General features: G+C 44.9%; 1 protein-coding gene across 1 annotated transcript in view; it reads right to left on the bottom strand.

The window, feature by feature from the left end:
* Positions 1 to 25,722, bottom strand: part of LOC134965206 (carcinoembryonic antigen-related cell adhesion molecule 21-like) — a 270,497-nt gene that overhangs the window by 153,035 nt on the left and 91,740 nt on the right. The window contains exon 6 of the mRNA XM_063941715.1: positions 12,852 to 12,878. Coding sequence (XP_063797785.1) covers positions 12,852 to 12,878 — 27 coding nt within the window. The remainder of the gene's footprint in view (positions 1 to 12,851; positions 12,879 to 25,722) is intronic.

The raw sequence follows: 25,722 nt of genomic DNA on the forward strand, positions 1-25,722 counted from the left end.
TCTAATCCGAATAAGAGAGGGGGATGAATGGAAGACTGCCTTTAATACCCACTCAGGGCATTATGAATATTTGGTGATGCCTTTTGGGCTCTGTAATGCCCCGGCAGTCTTCCAGGATTTCATGAACGATGTGCTCAGGGAATATTTGGATAGATTCTTAGTTGTATACTTAGATGACATCCTAATCTTCTCCCATTCCCTGGAGGAACATCGGAAGCATGTACGCTTAGTCCTCCAGAAACTCAGAGACCACCGGCTTGGGGCGAAGCGGGAGAAGTGCGAATTTGAAGTTCAGCAAATCGCATTTCTAGGATATATTATCTCCCCAGAAGGTTTCCAAATGGAGGGTTCCAAGGTACAGGCAGTCCTGGATTGGGTGCAGCCCACTAGTTTGAAGGCGCTTCAGCGTTTCCTGGGCTTTGCAAATTTTTATAGACGATTTATCGCTGGATTTTCGTCTATAGTGGCGCCCTTGGTGGCACTCACTAAGAAAGGGGCGGATGTTGCTCACTGGTCTCATGAGGCCAAAGCGGCTTTTGCCCGTCTAAAAAGGGCATTTGTCTCGGCCAAGGTGCTGCGACACCCAGATCCAGAGCGTCCTTTTGTGGTGGAAGTGGATGCCTCTGAGATAGGTATTGGGGCAGTGCTCTCTCAGATGGGGGTGTCTGATAATCGCCTTCATCCCTGTGCTTACTTTTCCCGTAAATTTTCGCCTGCCGAGATGAATTATGACGTGGGTAACCGGGAATTGTTGGCTATTAAGGATGCACTCGAGGAGTGGAGACACTGGCTTGAGGGGGCTAAGTTTGTGGTCTCAATTCTCACCGACCATAAGAATTTGGCATATTTAGAGTCAGCGAAGCGTCTCAATGCCAGGCAGGCACGATGGGCTTTGTTTTTTGCTCGCTTTAATTTTTTGATAACATATCGCCCTGGGTCAAAAAACATCAAGGCTGATGCGCTCTCGCGGAGTTTTGCTCCAATCCAGGAGACCACCGAGGAGCCGTTGCCCATTGTGTCCCCATCATGTATTAAAGTGGGCATTACCCAGGACCTCTTGTCATTAGTCCTTAGAGCACAGGAGCAGGCTCCTCCAGACCTTCCGGTAGGTCTTTTGTTTGTGCCTCCTAGGTTAAGACAGCGAGTGTTCCTGGAATTCCATGCCAAGAAGTCGGCAGGTCACCCGGGTATTGCCAGAACTCGGGAGTTGCTATCTAGGGCGGTGTGGTGGCCCTCGGTGGCTAAGGATGTGGATCAGTGGGTTCGGGCATGTGACATCTGTGCCCGAAATAAGACTCCTAGAGGGGTTCCTGTTGGCCCATTACATCCACTCTCAATTCCATCTAAGCCATGGACCCACATTTCAATGGATTTTGTTGTGGACTTGCCCAAATCCTCGGGGATGACAGCCATCTGGGTTGTCGTTGACAGGTTTTCGAAGATGGCGCACTTCGTTCCACTGGTTGGGCTGCCATCGGCCAGACGCCTGTCTGAATTATTTATGCTGCATGTTGTGCGTCTCCACGGGTTGCCACTTGATGTGGTCTCTGACCGCGGATCCCAGTTTGTGGCCAAATTCTGGAGGGCATTTTGTTCCGATCTCCAGATTTCTGTCAGCTTGTCGTCAGGCTACCATCCGCAGTCTAATGGGCAGACTGAAAGGGTGAACCAGTCCTTGGAGCAGTTCCTCAGGTGTTATGTCTCCAAGTGTCAGACTGACTGGGTTGCTCATCTGTCAATGGCGGAGTTTGCCTATAACAACGCGGCTCACTCTGCTACAGGGATCTCTCCCTTCCTTTGTGTGTATGGGCATCATCCTAAGGCCAATTCTTTTGACCCCCTGGACTCCACGCATGGTGGTTCCTCTGTCATTTCGGTCCTTAGAGGTATTTGGAGGAAAGTGAAGAAAGCCCTTGTGTCTGTGTCATTAGTGACCAAAAGGGTTTTTGATAAGCGGAAAAGACCCTGCAGCTTCAAATTAGGAGACTTCGTCTGGTTGTCTACCAAGAATTTGAAGTTGAGACAGCCATTTCATAAGTTAGGCCCCCGGTTCATCGGCCCTTATAAGATCACCAGGGTTATCAATCCGGTGGCATTTCAGTTAGATCTGCCCCGTTCTTTGGGTATCAATAAAACATTTCATTGTTCCCTTTTAAAACGGGCGATTAGTAATCCTTCTTCCAGAGGAAGACCTTCCCCTCTTCTGATACGTGGCCAGAGGGAGTTTGTTGTTGAAAGGATTCTTGACTCCAAGATGGTTCGGGGTCGGCTGTCATTTTTGGTGCACTGGAAGGGGTATGGCCCGGAGGAGCGGTCGTGGGTGCGCAGTTGTGATCTTCATGCCCCCAGACTGATACGCTCTTACTTCTCGCAGTTCCCCGATAAACCCGGTGGTAGGGGTTCTTTGACCCCTCGTCAGAGGGGGGGTACTGTTAGGGTCTCCTGCCCTGTGCTGCCACGTCGTCATGGCAACCGGGAGACAAGTGCTAGCGGAGTAACCTGAGCGCAGCTGATACTCCGGTTCGGGTCTTTTGCTGTGCAGTGGTTACAGGCAGGGGATCCGGTGCTGGTTTTTGTGCTCACAGTCTGTGAGGTCTGAGGGGGGCGTGGACAGCACCTGCTTTATAAGGCCTCTTCTCAGGTTAAGCAGATGCTGCTGAATCTTTGTTGGTTAGTCAGTTCCTGAAAGTTAGCCAGTACTGTGTAGCTTTGTATTTGTTGTTGCTTACTGCAAATAGGCCTGGGGATTTGGTACTACACTCTGCCAATCCAGACCTAGCAGTAAGACTGGAGTCAGTAATTTAGCCTGCTGAGGTTCTTTTGCTATTCTGTGAACCCAGCAGGTTTGTGGCTGTACTTTCAGACCTGCCTGCTTAATCCTCTCTCACTGTGCAGGGCGTCCATGTGTCAGTTTAGTGGCAGTAAGCTGAACCTGGGCCCTGCAAGTGAGAATTAGGATTGTGGAGACTCTCCTTGTGTCTATTATTCCATCTCTGACCAAGGAGTTTACTGCCACACCCATTGGTAACCCTCTAGGGTTTTGCTGTTGCCCTTAGCAACAGCATTTCGGGTTCTCTACGTATTAAAACACAACATCTTGCTTTTTCCATCTGAGCATTTCTAATACTAGGGAGACACCCAGTTTCTTAGCCTCTGGGCTTCTCTGTTCACTCTGTGTTGGTTTTGTTACTCTATCACCTTCTGTGTACGTTATGTCATATTTCCCAGTCTGTCTGTGAGTTCATTTGTTTTGCATCCCTCTCTGTTCAGACACCAGTACATTCCTAAAAGAACAATAAACTGCTTTAACAGCGCCTCACGGACTGAATAAATCAAATTCCCCTGATAAATGCGCAGCTGAAAAACACTGTGGGTGTTTGATTGAAGACAATAAAAACAAAAGAATCAGCTGCGCAAATTAGCAGGGAAAAAGATATTGAAAAGGAATTAGAGAGCCGATGTATAAATATGATAGATTTAATAACTAAAAATAATAATAGCTAAAATGTGACAATACACCAATAAAAATGAAAGCACACCTTGACTCAATGTATCAAATTCAATAGACACCAGCTGTGTCAGTTCTCTAGATAGAAAAGTCCACTGAAATTAAAGTCCAGCTGATGTTTAAAGCTGTGAGTGGTAATAGCCGCAGAGCTGGAGGCTGGAGGTACAGTGAATAACCATATGGATGAATGTCCCAAATATTCAGATTGCGGGTAAACTCGGTGTTGAACACAGTATAATACCTCTCCTTTTGTGGGCTGGTTCCAAAGCCGAGCGTCCTCGGCGAGGTGTCCTGCAGTGCCCACTGATGCGACTGCCGCAATGGAGAGGGAACCGTGAGTTCACTGGAGGAGAGCCGTATGATGATGTGAACGGCTGGAGGGAGAGACCCAAGTCCGCGGCTATTCAGAAATCTCTGTGGAGAGTATGAGGCGACTAGCGGGGAGAACAAACCCGCAGTTACTTCCAAGAACGGTTATCTTGGCAAGGTGTGCTGGAGGAGGCGTGGCCTAACGCGTTTCGTCACGTGACCCGTGACTTTATCAAAGGAGTATACCAGCCTCAGCCCAAGTCAGTATTTAAAGCAGAGTGGCTAATCATGCAAAGGTGTTAGACATTTATAAAATCACTCTTAATTAGATACATCGTCTCTCATGAAATGATACAAATGTCCAGCTAGAAACACAATGTTTTGTAATTACTAAAATGTATCTACATAATTCATACAGATAAAATAAAATAAAACGCTCAAAAAATAATAACAATAATGCAATAATGATAATGAATAACAAAAGTAAAGAATAATAAATACATGGAGGAATATAACCAAGAGGCTCTAAAAGACAATAGTATTCAACCAAAGAATCCATAGCAGTCAGTGAACATGCTATGTAATTGGACACTGTATAGATGTAGAAGTGTACAAAAGAAAAATACAAAACACATAAAAAATTCATAAAAATATATATATATAGGAGAAACAATATCAGTCACAAGAATATAAATTAAATATCAATGAAAATATTAATCACGGTTCTGACTTGGGATCGAACCCAGGTAGCTTAGATCCCAGACAACAGTGGATAATACCAGTGCGCCACTGAGGCGTATACAAAAGTTTATCACTATTGAGGGAATATATTCATATTAGGAGGATCATTTAATAGCAGAAACCTCACAAATTTAGACATCATAACTGACACAGATTTAATAGAATTAGTGTCAAATGTGAGATTAAATAAAGGATTAGATAGGAGAAGGATAGTGCCTAACCACACAGCTTCTTAAGGATCGAATTCAATAGACTCATTTAACCCTTCTGGAGCAAGGGTTCTGAGTTTATGGATCCAGTAATTTTCCCTGAGACAGAGTTTTTTGTATCTGTCTCCCCCCCGTGCAGTGGGCAAGATAGTTTCAATGCCAATAAGGTGAATATTATCAGGATCCTTTTGATGGAATTCAGAGAAGTGTCGGGATACACTGTGAAAAGGGAAACCCTTTTGTATATTGCGTCGATGTTCTAAAAATCTAATCCTCAGTTTACGTGTAGTTCTTCCCACATAATGAAGATTGCAGTTACAGGTCAAAATGTATATTACATATGAACTGTTACAATTGATGAAGGACTTAATTTCAAATGTTGTCTGATCCAAAGAAGTGAAATTTTTGGAGTTGTTCTGAATGAAGGAGCACGTGATGCATTTGTTAGCGCCACATTTAAAGCACCCTTTTGTTCTTGTAAGCCATTGAGAAGTTTCTATCGAGGCAGTGGGTGCAACCAGTCCTCTTTTGTCTGTAAAATGACTGGGGGCTAAATGATGTTGTAAGTTATTAGATTTTTTGAAGATAACAAGTGGTGTCTCTTTTAATTCTGTTCTTAATGTTTGGTCTGTAAGTAATATGGGGTAATTAGTACGTATAATATTTCTAATTTTTGAAGAGGCAGTATTGTACTGTGATATGAAAGCTGGTTGGTTATCTTCAAATTTAAGACGTCTTGTTTTGTGAACAAGAAGGTCACTCCTATTCAATTGATTGGCCTTCTGTCTAGCCAATTGAATCAGATCCAGAGGATAGCTTCTCTCTCTAAATGATAAAGAGAGTTCATCTGCTTGTTTGTGGTAATCTAAAGGGTTACTACAATTGCGTTTGATACGCCTGAACTGACCAAAGGGAATATTATCTAACCATGGTTTATGATGCGAACTACTATAATGTAAATAATTGAGGGTATCGACCTCTTTCCGAAATGTTTTAGTGGAAATTTTGCCATCAACTATAGACAATGCAATGTCGAGGAAAGTAATAGTGGATCTGTGTGAAGTGCTGGTGAAGTTTAAATTAAATTCACAGGTGTTCAACAAGGAAACAATATTGGAAGAAAGTGAAATATCACCATCAAAAATTAAAAACATATCGTCTATGTACCGGCCATAATAGACCAGGTCCGCGCCAAAGTCACGCCCCCACACATGGGTATCCTCAAAGGTCCCCATGTAAAGGTTGGCGAAACTTGGCGCGAACCTAGTCCCCATAGCCGTCCCAAGTATCTGTAAATAATAATTCTTATTAAATGTAAAATAATTATGAGATAATATAAAGGAAATAGAATCCAGTATAAATTGTTGTAACTCAGGTTTAATCGAATTAGACTTCAAAAGGAGATCTGCTATAGATGATAGGCCCTTCTGGTGCGGAATATTAGAGTATAGAGCCTGTACATCACAGGTCATAAAGAAAAAGGAACTTTTCCAATCAACTTTAGAGATTGCATTAAGGAAAAAGGTAGTGTCTTGTATATGTGATGGAAGGGAGGAAGCAAGAGGCTGTAAAAAATAATCAACAAAATGTGATAGATTGGAGGTGAGGGACCCTACACCAGAGATAATAGGTCTCCCAGGAGGTGCAGTGAGTGATTTGTGAATCTTGGGCAGGTGATAATACGTGGGAGTGATGGGGTGAGCTGGTATCAGATATCTAGATTCTTCCCTCGTTATGGTGCCTTTAGCAGCCGCTGCTTGTACCAATAATATCAAGGATTTATGAAAATCCGAGGAGGGGTTTGAAGATAATTTAGTATAAATACTGGTGTCATCCAGTTGTCTATATGCCTCGATGAGATAATCATTAGTATCCTGAATGACAATGGCCCCTCCCTTGTCGGCAGGCTTGATGACAAGGGAGGGGTCATTAGTCAACCTCTGAAGGGCCAGTCTCTCTTGGACAGATAGATTCTGTTTGTATCTAAATTTCCTACGTGCTTTTGAACACAGCTTATTCATGTCATCCAATGTCTTTTTATAAAAGATCTCAATAGGAGGGCTCCTATGATGTTGAGGGAAAAATTGGGATTTATTTCTGAATAGTGACCCACGATCACTGGTACGTTCATGACTATAAATCTGTACAGTTTGATTTGATGAATCACTCTCCAGGAGTAGAGATTCCAACATATCCAAACCCGTTCTATCATGTTCATCTAGGATAATAGGTGTGCCCTCAATTTTTCGTTGAGCCAACTTTTTGGTTGCAAAGTATCTTTTGCGTGCCAAGGTACGTACATAGGTGTTCAATTCTACAAATAATTTAAAGAAGGCAGGAGGTTTAGAGGGGGCGAATTTAAGACCTTTAGTTAATAATAAAGTTTCAGGTTTACCAATTTTTACCGAGGACAGATTAAATACTTGGGTCTGCTATAAGTTCTCAGATCTCGCTTTTTTTCCCTGTAATTTGCGCCCTCCTCTGCATCCTCTATGCTTTCTTCTCTCGCTCTCTTTGGAGAGTCGATCCTGAGTTGTTCGTACCGATTTTGTATGTGATAGGGAGGTCTTGGTTTGTAATACCTCTGATCCTTCTCTAAAAATTGCGTAGTGTTGGGAGTATTAACAATTTGTAATGTATCAATTGTATGAGTATGAGTTCACAAAACAAGACGTCTTAAATTTGAAGATAACCAACCAGCTTTCATATCACAGTACAATACTGCCTCTTCAAAAATTAGAAATATTATACGTACTAATTACCCCATATTACTTACAGACCAAACATTAAGAACAGAATTAAAAGAGACACCACTTGTTATCTTCAAAAAATCTAATAACTTACAACATCATTTAGCCCCCAGTCATTTTACAGACAAAAGAGGACTGGTTGCACCCACTGCCTCGATAGAAACTTCTCAATGGCTTACAAGAACAAAAGGGTGCTTTAAATGTGGCGCTAACAAATGCATCACGTGCTCCTTCATTCAGAACAACTCCAAAAATTTCACTTCTTTGGATCAGACAACATTTGAAATTAAGTCCTTCATCAATTGTAACAGTTCATATGTAATATACATTTTGACCTGTAACTGCAATCTTCATTATGTGGGAAGAACTACACGTAAACTGAGGATTAGATTTTTAGAACATCGACGCAATATACAAAAGGGTTTCCCTTTTCACAGTGTATCCCGACACTTCTCTGAATTCCATCAAAAGGATCCTGATAATATTCACCTTATTGGCATTGAAACTATCTTGCCCACTGCACGGGGGGGAGACAGATACAAAAAACTCTGTCTCAGGGAAAATTACTGGATCCATAAACTCAGAACCCTTGCTCCAGAAGGGTTAAATGAGTCTATTGAATTCGATCCTTAAGAAGCTGTGTGGTTAGGCACTATCCTTCTCCTATCTAATCCTTTATTTAATCTCACATTTGACACTAATTCTATTAAATCTGTGTCAGTTATGATGTCTAAATTTGTGAGGTTTCTGCTATTAAATGATCCTCCTAATATGAATATATTCCCTCAATAGTGATAAACTTTTGTATACGCCTCAGTGGCGCACTGGTATTATCCACTGTTGTCTGGGATCTAAGCTACCTGGGTTCGATCCCAAGTCAGAACCGTGATTAATATTTTCATTGATATTTAATTTATATTCTTGTGACTGATATTGTTTCTCCTATATATATATATTTTTATGAATTTTTTATGTGTTTTGTATTTTTCTTTTGTACACTTCTACATCTATACAGTGTCCAATTACATAGCATGTTCACTGACTGCTATGGATTCTTTGGTTGAATACTATTGTCTTTTAGAGCCTCTTGGTTATATTCCTCCATGTATTTATTATTCTTTACTTTTGTTATTCATTATCATTATTGCATTATTGTTATTATTTTTTGAGCGTTTTATTTTATTTTATCTGTATGAATTATGTAGATACATTTTAGTAATTACAAAACATTGTGTTTCTAGCTGGACATTTGTATCATTTCATGAGAGCCGATGTATCTAATTAAGAGTGATTTTATAAATGTCTAACACCTTTGCATGATTAGCCACTCTGCTTTAAATACTGACTTGGGCTGAGACTGGTATACTCCTTTGATAAAGTCACGGGTCACGTGATGAAACGCGTTAGGCCACGCCTCCTCCAGCACACCTTGCCAAGGTAACCGTTCTTGGAAGTAACTGCGGGTTTGTTCTCCCCGCTAGTCGCCTCATACTCTCCACAGAGATTTCTGAATAGCCGCGGACTTGGGTCTCTCCCTCCAGCCGTTCACATCATCATACGGCTCTCCGCCAGTGAACTCACGGTTCCCTCTCCATTGCGGCAGTCGCATCAGTGGGCACTGCAGGACACCTTGCCGAGGACGCTCGGCTTTGGAACCAGCCCACAAAAGGAGAGGTATTATACTGTGTTCAACACCGAGTTTACCCGCAATCTGAATATTTGGGACATTCATCCATATGGTTATTCACTGTACCTCCAGCCTCCAGCTCTGCGGCTATTACCACTCACAGCTTTAAACATCAGCTGGACTTTAATTTCAGTGGACTTTTCTATCTAGAGAACTGACACAGCTGGTGTCTATTGAATTTGATACATTGAGTCAAGGTGTGCTTTCATTTTTATTGGTGTATTGTCACATTTTAGCTATTATTATTTTTAGTTATTAAATCTATCATATTTATACATCGGCTCTCTAATTCCTTTTCAATATCTTTTTCCCTGCTAATTTGCGCAGCTGATTCTTTTGTTTTTACCAGTACATTCCTGCAGGCACTGGTGTGCATAACAGTTTAAACACCAGTACATTCCTGCAGGCACTGGTGTGCATAACAGTATTTTTGGAACCAGGACCAGGCGCAGAGCCCGGTGCTGGCTGATTAAATATGGGGGAACCCCTGTCATTTTTTCCCCCATATTTTTTCAACCAGGACCGGCTCAAAGAGCCCGAGGCTGGTTGTGCTTAGGAGGGGGGACCCCACGCAATTTTTTTCAGAATTCTTTAGACTTTAAACAACTTTTTAAGGTACACAATGAAGCCCTGCACGGATCTCACAGATCCGGCCGGGATTCCTTGTGTTTTTTCAGGCAGTGTTTTACTCATCACTCCCGTAAAACACTGATATTACGAATCACATCGACATCGGAAAAAACGATTGAGCAAAACTCGGCAGCTTAGTGAATGATCGTATCAGGATTCAAAAAGTTGCAGTAAAATGCACCCGATACCATTCGAGTTCAAACACCCTTCAAAACGGCCAAAACACGAATCTTTGTAAATAATACCCCCTTGTGTCTGAAAGAAACCTTTATGTATCCAACTTACCCACTCGACAAGTGAGTTTCAGTATGCTGGAATCTGTGCTACATTTGGATTTGTGATCATTATTGTAATTAAAGAGGAATACTTACATAGACAATACCACAGATTGTATTATTTTTGTTTATTTTCATGATCTATCACTGGAGGAAAAGTTGTCCCTAGAAGAGGCCCCATCTTCAGTGATTCAGAGGACTTTTGGTTTGCCTCTCTTTTGTGTTGCCTTTGATCTATTGTCATATCTTTATTATTTACGCTCAAATGTGTGTACCTGGCAATTATCTTTCACCTTGGATATTGGACATGCAAGTATTAGGATGTGGGGAACACAATGACCATTTATGGTGTATTCTCTGGAGGTGCTATATAACAAAATTGTTCTAATATTAACTACATGGACGATAAATTCACTTGCAATGCACCCCGGGTAAATCTGATTAATTTGCTGATTTTCTTAAACTGGGTACACACTACATGATGTTTACCCAGCCTATATGACATATCAGATCCTGGGTACACACCAGAACGATCTAATGAAGGATGGAAAGATCACTGATCCATCCTTCATTAGCATACACCAGGTCGCATGCGATATTGCCTGTTTGGCCATGCAACATGGCTGACCAGGTATGCGGGTGACCATGGGCACCCGCATATCGGGCATACACACTGAACTATATGCCCGATATGTCGTATTGATTCAGTTGAAAAAATTGCCTATCAAGCCAATATCGTCTCAGTATGTACCCAGCTTTAGCCATACTCAGACCTCTGTCCCCTTCTGCTAAAGCCAAAACCCATATTCATCCAATTAAAAACATCAGGACAAATTTATTTTCACTCGTCTCTATTCAAAGCTGATGACACAGCTGTGAGGATAGCAATAGTCTGAGAACTGAAGGCCTGATTCAGGTGGACACAATCTGGATCGCTACTGCATCTTCGGTACCAGCAGATCTGAGAGCTTATACTAATACTAGATGCTCACTGACGGGTTCATAGATCCGCTGGCTCGTAGAGATGTACAGGAGCTGGAGGAGAGGGAAGGCTGCATACACTGTTCTAGTGAGCACACGGCACACTGTTACAGATAGCATAGGCATATACAATAGGTGTATTTTGTGCATTTAACACCCAGGGGCTCCACTTATGAATAGCTGATGAAGTGTGGCATCTCTTTTAATTTGCCAACTTGTGTTTTACAATGAAACTGCCTATATAGCATTCTATACGATTACACTACTGTATGTCCATTTAATATCATTACATTTACAATAGATGAGTAGAGAATGTGCGGCACCTGCTGTTTTCTTGGAATGTTTTTATTCAAATCAATAGCAGCGTAGTGTATCTCAGGCGGCTCCTGAAATGAAATATAAACACAGGTTACCAAAGTCTGACTTCCAGGCAAGTTATAAGTGTCGCAGTGTGTCGTTCCCCAGATCTAGCTGTGATATCGTCACACTTCATATGGCGACATCACTTATAGACCCTCAAGGCATAACCCCTATTTTGCTGTTTAACCTACACAATCTTGAAACTGATGGCCTGCATTGCCCTAGCAATGGTTATTCCACATAGCATTTCAAGCATTTCAAAATATGCAGCTACTAGCAACACTTAGCATAACGTCTATCCTCTGGGCATTGCACACTTATCCAGATCAGCAACCATCTTTGCTGAGTTTTGGCACACACCCAGTGGCATCGAGAGGGGGGGGTTCAAATTACCTGGGCCCAGGTGGAACCCAGTGGGGACCCAGGTCCACGCCTCCTGTGAAAAGTCCATGCCCCCTGAAAAGTACCTGAGCACAACCAGGCTCCCTACTGCCCTGGCTGGGAGGCATGCCATGCTCCTGTGAGTGATTGCTTCTAATGTGCTAGACACCCCCCCAAAGAGGAATGGCCATGCCCTCAGCATGCTGTGGTCACACCCCCTCTAGTGGGGGCAGGGGCTCTCAGAAAATTGTTGTACCGGGGACCAGGATTGCTCTTGCCAGCCCTGCACACACTTTCCTTACATGTTATTTCTCAGTGTGGAAGCTGGTTGTGTGTCTCTAGCAGTGAGCCCGGCCGCCGGCATACCCTACTACACCCACCGATGTAAAGTATAAATAATAACTGGACTGTACTACAAAGAGAATATCAGTGCACAGCACAACAAGGAGAGGACTCATAACTTACTGACATTATTCACCCTTCTGTTTGAACAAACTTTATATTATCATGTACCAGTACATCACTGGTATGGGTGTGGTATGGAAGATATATAGTAACTAGGTCGACCACTATTGGTCGACAGTAACTAAGTCGACAGGGTCTCTAGGTCGACACGGTCTAGGTCGACAGGTCAAAAGGTCAACATGAGTTTTTAATGGGTTTTTTGTGTAGTTTTCTTCGTAGAGTGACCAGGAACCCCAATTAGTGCACCGTGTCCCCTCGCATGGCTCACGAGCTTCGGGCAAGGTTACCGTTACCAATTGTAGTTCACATGGATCATTAAGTATGAAAAGGTTCAAAAAAAGAAAAAAATTGTGAAAAACTCATGTCGACCTAGAACGTGTTGACCTAGAAACCCTGTCGACCTAGTTACTGTCGACCAACAGTGGTCGACCTTGATAGTGGTCGACCTAGTTACTGTCAACCTAGAGACCGGATCCCCACTGGTATTGCATCATCACCATTATCATCATCAATTACATTAATGTGTCTACTATGTGGACACAATAATGTGTGTACTAACCGTGATCGATGTGCTCGGCTGACCTACAGTAAATGGATATACAGAAAAGTATATTATTAATAAAATGAATAAAATCATTATTACTGTGTCACTCACATAACTGAGACAATAAACAGTAATGGAAAAGTCTGTGGTCATTTATTGGTGAATTACAGTGTCCAATAATAAATTCATTGAGCTGATAAGCAGGTCAAGCGTTTAACTAAAGAGAGGAATATCAGTACCTTACAATAATTAAATGCTTACTCATCAAGTGTTCAAATATTGGAGGTAATTCAGATCTGATCACAGCAGCAAAGTTGTTAGCAGTTGGGCAAAACCATGGATGTCATTCCGAGTTGATTGTAGCTGTGCTAAATTTAGCACAGCTACGATCATCTTCCCTGACATGCGGGGGAACGCCCAGCACAGGGCTAGTCCGCCCCCGCATGTCAGACTCCCCCCCCCCCGCACAAGTACTAAAGCATCGCACAGCGCAGGTCCGACCCGATCGCTGCGCTGTGATAAACTGCAGCGAGCGATCGGGTCGGAATGACCCCCCATGTGCACTGCAGGGGGGAGGGGGCAGATATAACATGTGCAGAGAGAGTTAGACTTCGGTGGGTTATTTTGTTTCTGAGCAGAGCAAATACCGGCTGCTATATTTTTACACTGCAATTTAGATTTCAGATTGAACACACCCCACCCAAATCTAACTCTCTGCACATGTTATATCTGCCTCCCCAACCCCCCTTTTGTGCACATGGGGGGTAATTCAGACCTGATCGCTCACTAGCGTTTTTTGCAGCACTGAGATCAGGTCAGAAATGCGCATGCATATGCACGCAATGCGCAGGCGTGTCGCCGCTCAGCGATGGGTTTGTGCGAAAAATCCATTCAAACGGGCGATCACAAGGAGATTGACAGGAAGAAGGCGTTTGTGGGTGGCAACTGACCATTTTCTGGCACTGGTTGGAAAAACGCAGGCGTGTCCAAGCATTTGCAGGGAGGGTTCCTGACGTCAGTTCCGGACCCGGACAGGCTGAAGTGATCGCAGCGGCTGAGTAAGTCCAGACCTACTCAGAGACTGCACAAGATCTGTTCGTATAGCTCTGCTACACACGCATTTGCACACTTGCAAAGCGAAAGTACACTCCCCTATGGGCGGTGACTATCTGTTCACAGCAGTGCAAAAAAACCCTAGCGAGCGATCAGGTCTGAATTAGGCCCCTTGTTTTGCCCAACTGCTAACAAATTTGCTGCTGCGATCAGATCTGAGGCCCTCATTCCAAGTTGTTCGCTCGCAAGCTGCTTTTAGCAGCATTGCACACGCTAGGCCGCCGCCCTCTGGGAGTGTATCTTAGCTTATCAGAATAGCGAACGAAAGATTAGCAGAACTGCTACTAAATAATTCCCTGCAGTTTCTGAGTAGCTCCAGACCTACTCCTAGACTGCGATCACCTCAGTCCGTTTAGTTCCTGGTTTGACGTCACAAACACGCCCTGCGTTCGGCCATCCACTCCCCCATTTCTCCAGCCACTCCTGCGTTTTTACCTGGCACGCCTGCTTTTTTTAGCACACTCCCTGAAAACGTCCAGTTTCCGCCCAGAAACACCCACTTCCTGTCAATCACACTACGATCACTCGAGCGATGAAAAAACGTTGCTCGAGCTTGTGTAAATCTACAAAGTTTTGTGTGAAAGTACTTAGCGCATGCGCGCTGCGTACCATGCACTTGCGCATTTTTGCCGTTTTATCACTTGATTGCTGCACTGCGAAAATCGGCAGCGAGGGAACAACTTGGAATGACCACCTGAATTAGGCCCTTTTTTTTGGCATTTTAAATACTGTTCTTCCATAATCTTCAATTACAAATTAAAATATATAGTACAGAATTCATCCACGATGCAGAAAAAGTGCTGTATGCTTAATTAATATACAGTAGAAAACAGTTCTAGGAACAAGTTTTAAAAACGCAGGGACAGCCAGTGCTAATTAGCAGCAGTATGCAACTATGAACCAGCATGTTTTATCATATGAAAACATAATAGAAGTTACAATTTAATCTCAAAAACATTCTGCATGCATCTCTGTGACGTGCTGCAAACAAATGGGGCTCTCTTAAAGCATGTCTGTTGTAGAGTTAGATAAGTATTTTTGTACTGCTCATGTGTACAGAAGAAAGCATGCACATACAGTACATGCTGGATTTGTGCATAGCTCAGTGAGTGAACAAGTGGATGTTAATACTTCCTGGAAACACATTTGAGGAAGCATCATTCTTGCGGATACCGGAGGGCTGGCAGTGAGGAAGCTATCAGCCCACTATCTACCCACTTCTGCTTGGCTGAGTGTTGGCAGGTAGTACTTAGTGCAATAGTGATGTGGAAATATTATAGCAAGTCACAAAACTTTAACTTACATTTGTAATTTTTTCAGAACAAAATATATTCCAAATAGCTCATAAAAGAGTTAAAAAACAAGGTGGGGTTTGTATTTAATTACATTTTAATTGTAAGAAAGCTACTTTTGTATTTGATAATATTTGTCAGCACATTTCCTCTTGTGTATAGGATACTTTATTCAGTTAAACAGGATAATGCAGTTTGTGCACTTTACTACTAAACATCTGGGATAATGCAGAGGTAGTAGCTGAAGTACAGCCGCTGAGACTTGTTTATATGCAGAGACTACAAAATTATGCAAAAGCCGCACACCTTCAGTCAGGGCCGGTGCTACAGTGTTCAGCGCCCCCTGCAAACTATAAATGTGCATACTCCTTCCCATACTTATGTAAAGGGACAGCACAAGAGGTGTAGTCTCACATGAATGGGTGTTACCACACAACAGTACCCCAATTAAAATTAAGCCACACAGTAGCACAATCTTATTCACATTACACCTCACATAGTGCCCCCGATTCACATTACACCACATAGTAGTATCACTTATTCACGTTACGGCACAGACTAGTGCCCATTATTGAAGTTACACAACACAGTAGTAACCCTTTTACACAATACCCACAGTAGTCCCCCTTATACACATAATGCCCATAGTGGTAATGCCCCTTATACATAATGCCCACATTTGAAGGCTGAGGGCAGGAACGCTGAGGGGGAGATACAGGGAGGGTGGGTGCAGGGTTGCTGGGGTGGAGAAAAAGGGAGCCTGAGGGCAGGGATGCTGAGGGGGAGATGCAGGGAGGGTGAGGGAAGGGACGCTGAGGGGGAGCTACAGGGAGGGTGAGGGCAGGGATGCTGAGGGGGAGTAACAGGGAGGGTGAGGGCAGGAATGCTGAGGGGGGAGTTACAGGGAGGGTGAGCGCAGGGATGTTGAGGAGGGTTACAGGGAGGGTGAGGGCAGGGATGCTGAGGGGGGTTATAGGGAGGGTGAGGGCAGGGATGCTGAGGGGGAGTTACAAGGAGGGTGAGGGCAGAGATACTGAGGGGGAGTTACAGGGAGGGTGAGGGCAGGGATGCTGAGGGGGAGTTACAAGGAGGGTGAGGGCAGGGATACTGAGGGGGAGTTACAGGGAGGGTGAGGACAGGGATGCTGAGGGAGGGTTACATGGAGGGTGAGAGCAGGGATGCTGAGGGGGAGTTACAGGGAGGGTGAGGACAGGGATGCTGAGGGAGGGTTACATGGAGGGTGAGAGCAGGGATGCTGAGGGGGAGTTACAGGGAGAATGAGGGCAGGGATGCTGAGGGAGGGTTACAGGGAGGGTGAGGGTAGAGAAGCTGAGGGGGAGATACAGGGACTCAACATACCTCATGGAAAACTAATTTAATGCAACTCCCCTCCCACTTCGTTTCCCTTGCATCATCAGATTTAGCAATTAACGTACAGCTGTTTTGACTGACAGGAAAAAAAAAACAGGCTGGGTCCTCTGGTGAGTTTTTGCCATGCATCCTAGGAGGAGAATTTGTGCTCCTAATGCTCATCAACGGCGGGCACAGGAGGAGAGAGACAAGGCTGGCCAGAGAGCTGTGTGATGTCATAATGTCATATGTACACATACAAGGGATGGCCGTGCGTGTTCCCATTGGTTATTAGGCAGGGCAGGCGAGGCACAGGAGCTAGAAGGCACCCATGATCCTCTTAGTCAGTAACTCCATTGCTGACCAGACAGACATTAATCAGGCATAATTTAAATACATACAGCAATTATTTCCAGATTTTGGGGGCCTGACAAAGGGCCCCTTAGTACCGCCGGGCCCTAGGCATGCGCCAAGGTTGCCTAGCGGTAAATCTGACCCTGGTGATAATGCTCCTTATACATGCTCACAACAGTAGCGCCATTTCCACACATAATGCCCACAGTAGTAGTGCAAGTTACAAATAATACCCACAGTAGTAGTTCCGCTTTCACACATAATGCCCACAGTAGTTGTGTCCCTTACACATAATGCCCACAGTAGTAGTGTCATTTACACACATAATGCCCACAGTAGTAGTTCTGCTTGCAAACATAATGCCCACAGTAGTTCTGCCCCTTACACACATAATGACCACAGTAGTAATGTGCTTTATGACGGTCCTGGACCTAGGAAATAAACCACAAAAAGACAATGCACAGGCCATCCTGGGGGTGCATGGGAATGAGCACTGATGTTTGCAAAGCTGGAGAAGTAATGCCTTCAGCACGTTACTGTACAGTAGATCTACCACCCAGGGGCCACCCCTGAACTATATGCAAAAAGTGGGGTTCCTAGGAAATGCAAAAAAGTGAGCTCCCCCCCTTCTCCCACTCTTACGAGCAGGAGATCTCTGCTGGATCCTCATAGATGATGAAGCATTATCTGGGGCAATTGTGGCAATGCTCTCTCATCATGGGTTTGGTGTGCTAAAGCACTGGATTTCATGATGAGCACAGCAGTTCACCAGTGCCCACCGATGGCGCTGAGTCATTCCCTAGCCTGGCTGCGATGGAACGGTAGCGTTATGGGGTCAAGGTTCACGGCCGCTGGATGACCGCTGTAGCTCTGGGGAGGGGAGAGGAGACCCGGCCGTGGGATCGGCGCTGAAGCGCCGACATGCTACTGCTCTACCGCTGCCTGTCATACACACTTTGACAGGTGCAGCGGTTGATAGCAGTGGAGCAGGGAGAGCACCTCTGTAGCACAGCACCTTCCTGCTTTGCAGAGCTCGCTGAGCACATTGCGTTGGCTCTGCCAGGGCTGGTGCTAGGGTGTACGGCGCCTCCCTGCAAGCTCTAAATTTGCGCCCTCTCTTCCATTTTTGCTAAAGGAATAGTGTGCATCTTAGGCAAAAAGGGGTGTGGTCTCTCAAGGAAGTGGTGTGACCATACAATAGTACCCCCAATTCAAGTTATGCCACACAGTAGCACAATGTTATTCACATACAGTAGTGCCCCTGATTCATTTACACCACATAGTAGTGTCCCTAATTCAGGTTACGACACACAGTAGTGTCCCTTATAGATAATGCCCACAGTAGTAGTGCTGCATATACACATATTGCCCACAGTAGTAATGTTAGGCATGCCACATGCTGACTAGGGCATGTTTGCAGCTTTAATTAGTAACACATTACATTATATGAAATATATATTTGATGCAGAAAAGTCAGGATAAGTCTTAGCTGCATGGTGATCAAACACCATGGGCACATACTCCTCTGGGAGGGGATCATTCATATAGTTCATGACCAGGCAAGTTTTGCCAACCCCGCCCCATTTCCTACCGCCACGCATTTTAGCATGCTACTTCCAGTCCCATTTGCCATGGATCTTCTTAATAAGGAGTCAAGCAAGGAAGAAAGACAGGTACATACGCCCCCAGTCATTTGTTATGCCCCATTAGATATGCTCCCAGTCGGTTGTTATGCTCCATTAGATATGCCCCATTAAATATGCCCCATTAGATATGCCCTCTAGTAGCGCCGCTTAAACACACACATTAAATGAAAAAAAACAAACCCACAATACTCACCAGCCCCGCTACTGCTTCCAGACCGTTGTCTTCCGCTTGGCCACCCGCTCCTCAGAACTTTGGGAGAGACGTCATGACATATCTCCCATAGCACCGCACAGCCGCACACGCACACTGCCAGAGCTCGAAGCCGGAGCTCAGGAGTGAGCCCCTGCCTCCGACTGCTGCTGAGGGGAAGAAGCCAGGCGCCCGCTAGCAACAAAATCTCAGCGGGCTCCCGGCATCTCCACGGTTAGGTGAATTTGGCTGGGCTGGATCAAGTGGCTCTGCGGGCCTTATACGGCCCGCGGGCATGAGGTTCCCCACCCCTGCTCTATATGAACAAAAGTATTCAGACGCCTGACCATTACACCAGCAGAGACTGTAATGACATTGTATTCAAATACATATGCTTTTATATGGAGTTGGTCCCCCTTTTGCAGCTACTGTATAACAGCTTGCACTATTCTTGGAAGGCTTTCCACAAAATGGTGGAGTGTTTCTGTGGGAATTTGTGCCCATTCATTCTGTAGAGCATTTATGAGGTCAGGCACTGATGTTGGACAAGTAGGTCTGGGTTGCAATCTCTTTTCCATTTCATACCATAGGTGCTCAGTGGGGTTGAGGTCAGGCCTCTGTGCTGGCCAGTCAAGTTCTTCCACACCGAACTCATCAAACCATGCTTTATAGTCCTTGCTTTGTGCACTGGGGCACAGTCATTATGGAATCGAAAAGGGCCTCCCCAAAATTGTTGCCACAAAGTTGGAGGCATAGCATTGTCCAAAATGCCTTTGTATGCTGAAACATTAAGATTGTCCTTCACTGAAGATAAGGCGCAGAGCCCAAACCCTGAAAAACAGCCCCATACCATTAACCCTCCTCCACCAAACTTCACAGTTGGCATAATACAGCCAGGCAGGTAACGTTCTCCCAGCATCCGCCAAACCCAGACTCACCCATATGACTGCCAAACAGAGAAGCGTGATTCATCACTCCACAGCACACGTTTCCAGTGCTCCACAATCCAGTGTCTGTATGTTTTACACCACTCCATCCAACGCTTGGCATTGGACTTGGTGAAGTGAGGCTGCTCGGCCATGAAAACCCATTCCATTAAGATCCCACCACGCAGTTTCTGTGCTTACATTAATGCCAGAGGAAAGTTTAGATACTTCAGCTATGGAATCAGCAGAGCATTGGTGACTTTTACACACTATGGGGTATATGCAATTCCAGACGAATTGCGCCTTTTTTTCGACCGTTTTAGGATTCGACACTACTTGACAGCCGAAACCCTCCACCCGGGACCATGAATTTGACATATTCAATTCATAATGGATTCGACACTCCCCTTGTCGAATAACGGACCAATCGTCGAGTAGTGGGCGTCCTGGATTCGACTTCCCGCCGTTTGGAGCCTTATATAGGGCTTGTTTGCTGCGTGCTCAGCAGCTATTTTGTGAACCTGCAGAGAGGTGTGGAGGTGCAGAGCTAGCAAATTGGTTGTTTTTTGCTGTGGTATCGTTTGTGCACCCAGCAGGCTTTAATACAGGACGGACAGGATACCTGTTACCCCGGAGGAGAGTAGTTTTTGGAGCGATTTCTACATTTGTAGGTAAGTACCACATGTGGTCTGGTGTTGCATGTATGTGTTTGTGTAGTGTATGGGTGTTGTTCTGAGTGCTTGGCTACTGTTTTGGATGAGGTATGAGAGCCGTATGTAATGTTTGGGTGGTGGGGGGGAGGTGCCATGAGGCGTACATGTGGCGTTGCTTTGGGGTGTTTGGGGTATGTATATGTGTGCAGGTATGTGTATAAAGGTCCTGTTTGGATTGCTGCAGGTCCTGCTTGTAACGCTGCATGTTTTTTTTTTTTGAGTTTTGTATTTGTGGCTAGTTTTTCACGTGTTTTTTTTTTTTTCATAAAATGTTTTTTTGGGTCATGCTTTTGCATTGGTGTACCTCCAGCATGTGCAGGGATGCTTTTTAGCTTGTTTGGGGTGACTTTTGAGCGTGTCGGTATCATCCATGTGGCCGACATGTGCTGTCGTTTGTTTCCAAAACTTTTTTTTGCTCCTATTTTAGCACTGGTGCATCCCTGCACATGCTGGAGGTACTTTTTGGCTTGTTTGGGGTGACTTTGAGCGTGTCAGTATCATCTATGTGGCCGACATGTGCTTTCGTTTGTTTCCAAAACATGTTTTTTGCTCCTACTTTAGCACTGGTGCATCCCTGCACATGCTGGAGGTACTTTTTGGCTTGTTTGGGGTGACTTTGAGCGTGTCGGTATCATCCATGTGGCCGACATGTGCTGTCATTTGTTTCCAAAACATGTTTTTTGCTCCTATTTTAGCACTGGTTGACCTCCAGCATGTGCAGGGATTCTTTTTGGCTTGTTTGGGGTGACTTTGAGCATGTCGGTATCATCCATGTGGCCGACATGTGCTGTCGTTTGTTTCCAAAACATGTTTTTTTGCTCCTATTTTAGCACTGGTGCATCCCTGCACATGCTGGAGGTACTTTTTGGCTTGTTTGGGGTGACTTTGAGCGTGTCGGTATCATCCATGTGGCCGACATGTGCTGTCGTTTGTTTCCAAAACACGTTTTTTTTGCTCCTACTTTAGCACTGGTTGACCTCCAGCATGTGCAGGGATGCTTTTTGGATTGTTTGGGGTGACTTTTGAGCGTGTCGGTACCATCCATGTGGTCGACATGTGCTGTAATTTGTTTGCCAAACATGTTTTTTTGCTCCTTTTTTAGCACTGGTTGACCTCCAGCATGTGCAGGGATTCTTGTACGGGGGTTTTGGTTTGTTTGGCTGAGGTTTTTTTCAATTTTTCACATTTTCTTTTTGTGTTTTTGGTCCTGCTTGAGCACCGGGGTCCCAGGAGCATGACGTGTGGTTGCATGTAATTATGTAATGTGTGTTAAATTTGTAAAAATAATTTTTATTTTTGCAACAGAGATGTCCAGGGACAAGCGGCCCCGATCCCCCCCTTCCCCACCCCTAAGAAGAATTTTCCCTGCACAGCAATGAGGAGTGGGAGCCGACCCAGGAGGAGGATACGACCGACCAGGCATGCATTGACCAGCCACGGTTGTCAAGGGACCAAAGGGAGAAGCAAAAGAAAAAGAAAAAGCCTAGAAAGGTAAATACTGACAAGACCTGCAGACACAATAGCATCCAACTTGACACACCCTAGTTTGCGCACTGCCATGCACACCTACAGGTATCTTTGCACACTGCCAGGGATACTGACACACTCACAGGTACATACCGATCATATTAATTGCATGTTTTTTTTTATCCCTAAAGGCAAGAAGCCAACCAGAGGATCAGTCTGAGGAGGAAGCCTCTGGTGAAGACGCAGGACAGAAGAAGCCGCGTGGACCCAGATACACTGAGGCGGAAAACTGTGCCCTTGTGGATGGCGTCGACAGGTCCTACAACATTCTGTATGGACCAAGGGCACAGACCACAGCAGCTAAGACCAAGCGAAACATCTGGGATGCCATCATGAGACAAGTCACTGCAGTATCTGGAAACCGCCGGAGCACCAGAAACTGCATGAAGCGATACAGTGATTGCCGCAGACAGACCAAGAAGAAGATGGGGATTCAGCGCCGACATGAGACAGCTACGGGAGGTGGTCCGACTCTCAATCTGAAGTGGCTACCCTGGAAGAACGTTATTAAAAGGCGCATGAACCCTATCATGGTCCATAGAGTTCGCGAAGGTGTGGACTCCATCCGTCCTGCTGGCTTTCCCGAGGAGGAAGAACCGCCCAGAAGACGGAAGACGGCGGGAGACAAGCAGTCCAAAAGGAGGCCTGATGATAAGAATACATTCAGATGAGCTGTACTAAATCTTTTTTTTTATTTGCTAATGTGTTTGTTCTTTTTCCCCAGACACGCCTGCCCAGAGGACATCACCTGCGCGCAGGACATCGCCAGCGCGCGGACCATCACCTGCGCAGCATGCAGCAGCGCGCGGACCATCACCTGCGCAGCAAGCACCAGCAGCGCGCAGATCATCACCTGCGTGCCACACATCATCAGCGCGCAAAAAGTCACCTGCGCACCAGACATCATCAGCACGCAGACCATCACCTGCGCGCCAGACATAAGCGCGCAGAACGTCACTTGCGCGCCAGACACCATCGGCGACCACACCACCAGCTGGGCGCCAAAGTACATCTCCTGCACGCAGGCCATCACCAGCTCGTCATCTCTCCAGGAGCTCTGGGACTGTGACCGAAGAGCCTCAACAAGATACTACCCTTGTGGACCCATCACCTGAACTGTTTGAGTCAACAGGGTTAACGGACGAGACTTTTCTTTGGTTTGAAGACAGCCGTGCAGACGTATCCAGCCATACCCTTGAAAAGACTCCAGAATTGAGGACAAGTGAAGCTCCTGGAGCAGCGGCACCACAGTATGGAGAAGGTTTATTTATTTATTTTGGGTGTGGGGGGGGTGTCACCATTTTTGTATAGTTTATTAACTTTATTTTTTTTTTCTTCTTTTGCAAACAGAGGTGCCACAGACCAGCAGCAGATTAGCGTCGGGGATTGGTCCCTACTACAGGCCGGATCTTGGACTGGATGAGTCGGACGACGAGGTGGAAGTCCAGCAGTCCGCTGTTTCTACATCCCTGTGTAATTATCAAATTGTGAGCCTTCAAACAAATGTATGATTGTGTGTACTAATTTCTAATTTTCTTTTCAGCTTCACAAATGGAATTGGTGGCAGACGTACAGCAAGGGCAGGATCCCTCAAATATTCAGAGGGTAAACAACCTGTCAGCAGAGATGAATGTCCGCCAGGATAGTTTTCGGGATGTCGTTGGAACCAGACTGGACGCCATTGAGAAGACAATGGATAACATGGCAAACGGTTTGGTTGACATGCAAAAGGCTCTTGCCGACAGCACGGCAGAAACGCAAAAGACCAGACGAGAAGATCACAGGGAGACTATGGACATCCTTCACGTTCTGGCCACATCCATCAACCGGCTGGTGGATAACACATCATGCCTGGCACACAGTGTTGACAACATGTCGGAGAGCCAACGACATTCGGCAGCCAGCCACCAGATCATCGCAACAACGCTACAGATGATCTATGATAAGATCCCAGAGCCAGCTCAACAACACGCTGGTGAACCACCACATCTGCCACCACAAGCCACACGGATGCCTCCTGCCCTTGCTCCCACCACAATCCTGGTATGGACGGTCACATCTGTACCAAGGATATACACGGATGTACCCAACCTACCAGATGCCTCCACCACCGGCCGCATCTTCTACACCAGCACGGCCACCGAGCCAAGTTCAACGCACCCCACATCCGCCCAGGGCCTCGACGCCACATCAGGAGGAAGAAGAGGATCCGGACGGCCAAAAACCACCATAAGCCCGGTCGTATTGTTTTATTATTTACTATTTATGTTTTTCATGTTTCCCTTTCTCCCCCTCCCATTAGTTTTTTTTTCTTTCTTACTATTGTTTTAATTTTGTGTTGGGCTCGCACACCCCTGACCGGATACTACCAAGGAGCTATGTCTAGGCATACATGCGCGGGCATATCTGTGGGCGCGTGTGGTAACTGATGAAAGCTCCTTGTGGTTACATATGTGATGGGCCAAAGAGCTATTCTGATACCACTTTTTTTTTTATATACCAAACAAATCACTTTTGATTTGGTGTAAATTAGGCTTTCACTGTAGTGTGAATTTACTATTCACTAGTGTTTGTTTTTTGCTTCTTCATAGGATTGGTTGAAAACTTGAAGTTGATGGCGTAGATGGGTTGTGCGTAGCAAGGTGAGTGAAGTGATGATTCTAGTATATATTCCAGAAACTTTGGACCGTCTGACCCTGGGGAACAACACAGTCCAGCAATGGTTCATGCTGGACTGTGTGGTTTCACAAGTGCAGCCGTGTCAAAGTGCTGACCACTACATAGTAACATAGTAACATAGTATCTAAGGTTGAAAAAAGACAATTGTCCATCGGGTTCAACCTATTTTTGGTCTCCTATGCACGATTATTTTGTATAAAATTTTGACTGAAGTTGCTGACTGCCGTTCCGATTAACCCCTCTTTTTTATAATAACCATAGTGCGTGACTATGCCCCGTAAACCTGGATATACTTATCCATTAGGACTTTATCTAACCCATTCTTAAAGGTGTTGACTGAGTTGGCCAATACAACTCCCTCAGGCAGGGAATTCCAAACACGTATCGTCCTTACCGTAAAAAAGCCTTTACGCCGTATTGTGTGGAATCTCCTCTCCTCTAACCTGAGCGAGTGTCCACGAGTTCTCTGTGTTGATCTAACCAAAAACAGGTCCTGCGCAAGATCTGTATATTGTCCCCTTATATATTTGTAAATGTTGATCATGTCCCCTCTTAATCTCCTCTTTTCCAGTGTAAACATGCCTAGTCTTAGAAAGCCTTTCCACGTATTCCAGCGTCTCCATACCCTTAATTAGTTTGGTCGCCCGCCTTTGAACCTTTTCTAGCTCCAGGATATCCTTTTTGTAGTAAGGTGCCCAGAATTGTACACAGTATTCAAGGTGTGGCCTCACAAGTGATTTATATAACGGGAGTATAATACTCTCGTCCCTAGCATCAATTCCCCGTTTTATGCATGCTAATATCTTATTAGCCTTCTTTGCTGCAGTCCTACTTTGAGTACTACTGCTTAGTTTGCTATCTATGAGGACACCTAAGTCCTTTTCCAATACAGAATCCCCTAATTTTACCCCATTTAGTAGGTAGGTGTTATTTTTGTTCTTGTTACCACAGTGCATTACCTTACACTTGTCTGTATTGAAGCGCATGCTCCATTTCGCTGCCCAAGCTTCTAATTTAACTAAGTCATTCTGAAGCGACTCAGCATCCCCCTCCGCATTTATAACTTTACACAATTTGGTATCATCTGCAAAA

Source organism: Pseudophryne corroboree, chromosome 10, assembly GCF_028390025.1.
Source record: "Pseudophryne corroboree isolate aPseCor3 chromosome 10, aPseCor3.hap2, whole genome shotgun sequence".
Lineage (NCBI taxonomy): Eukaryota > Metazoa > Chordata > Amphibia > Anura > Myobatrachidae > Pseudophryne > Pseudophryne corroboree.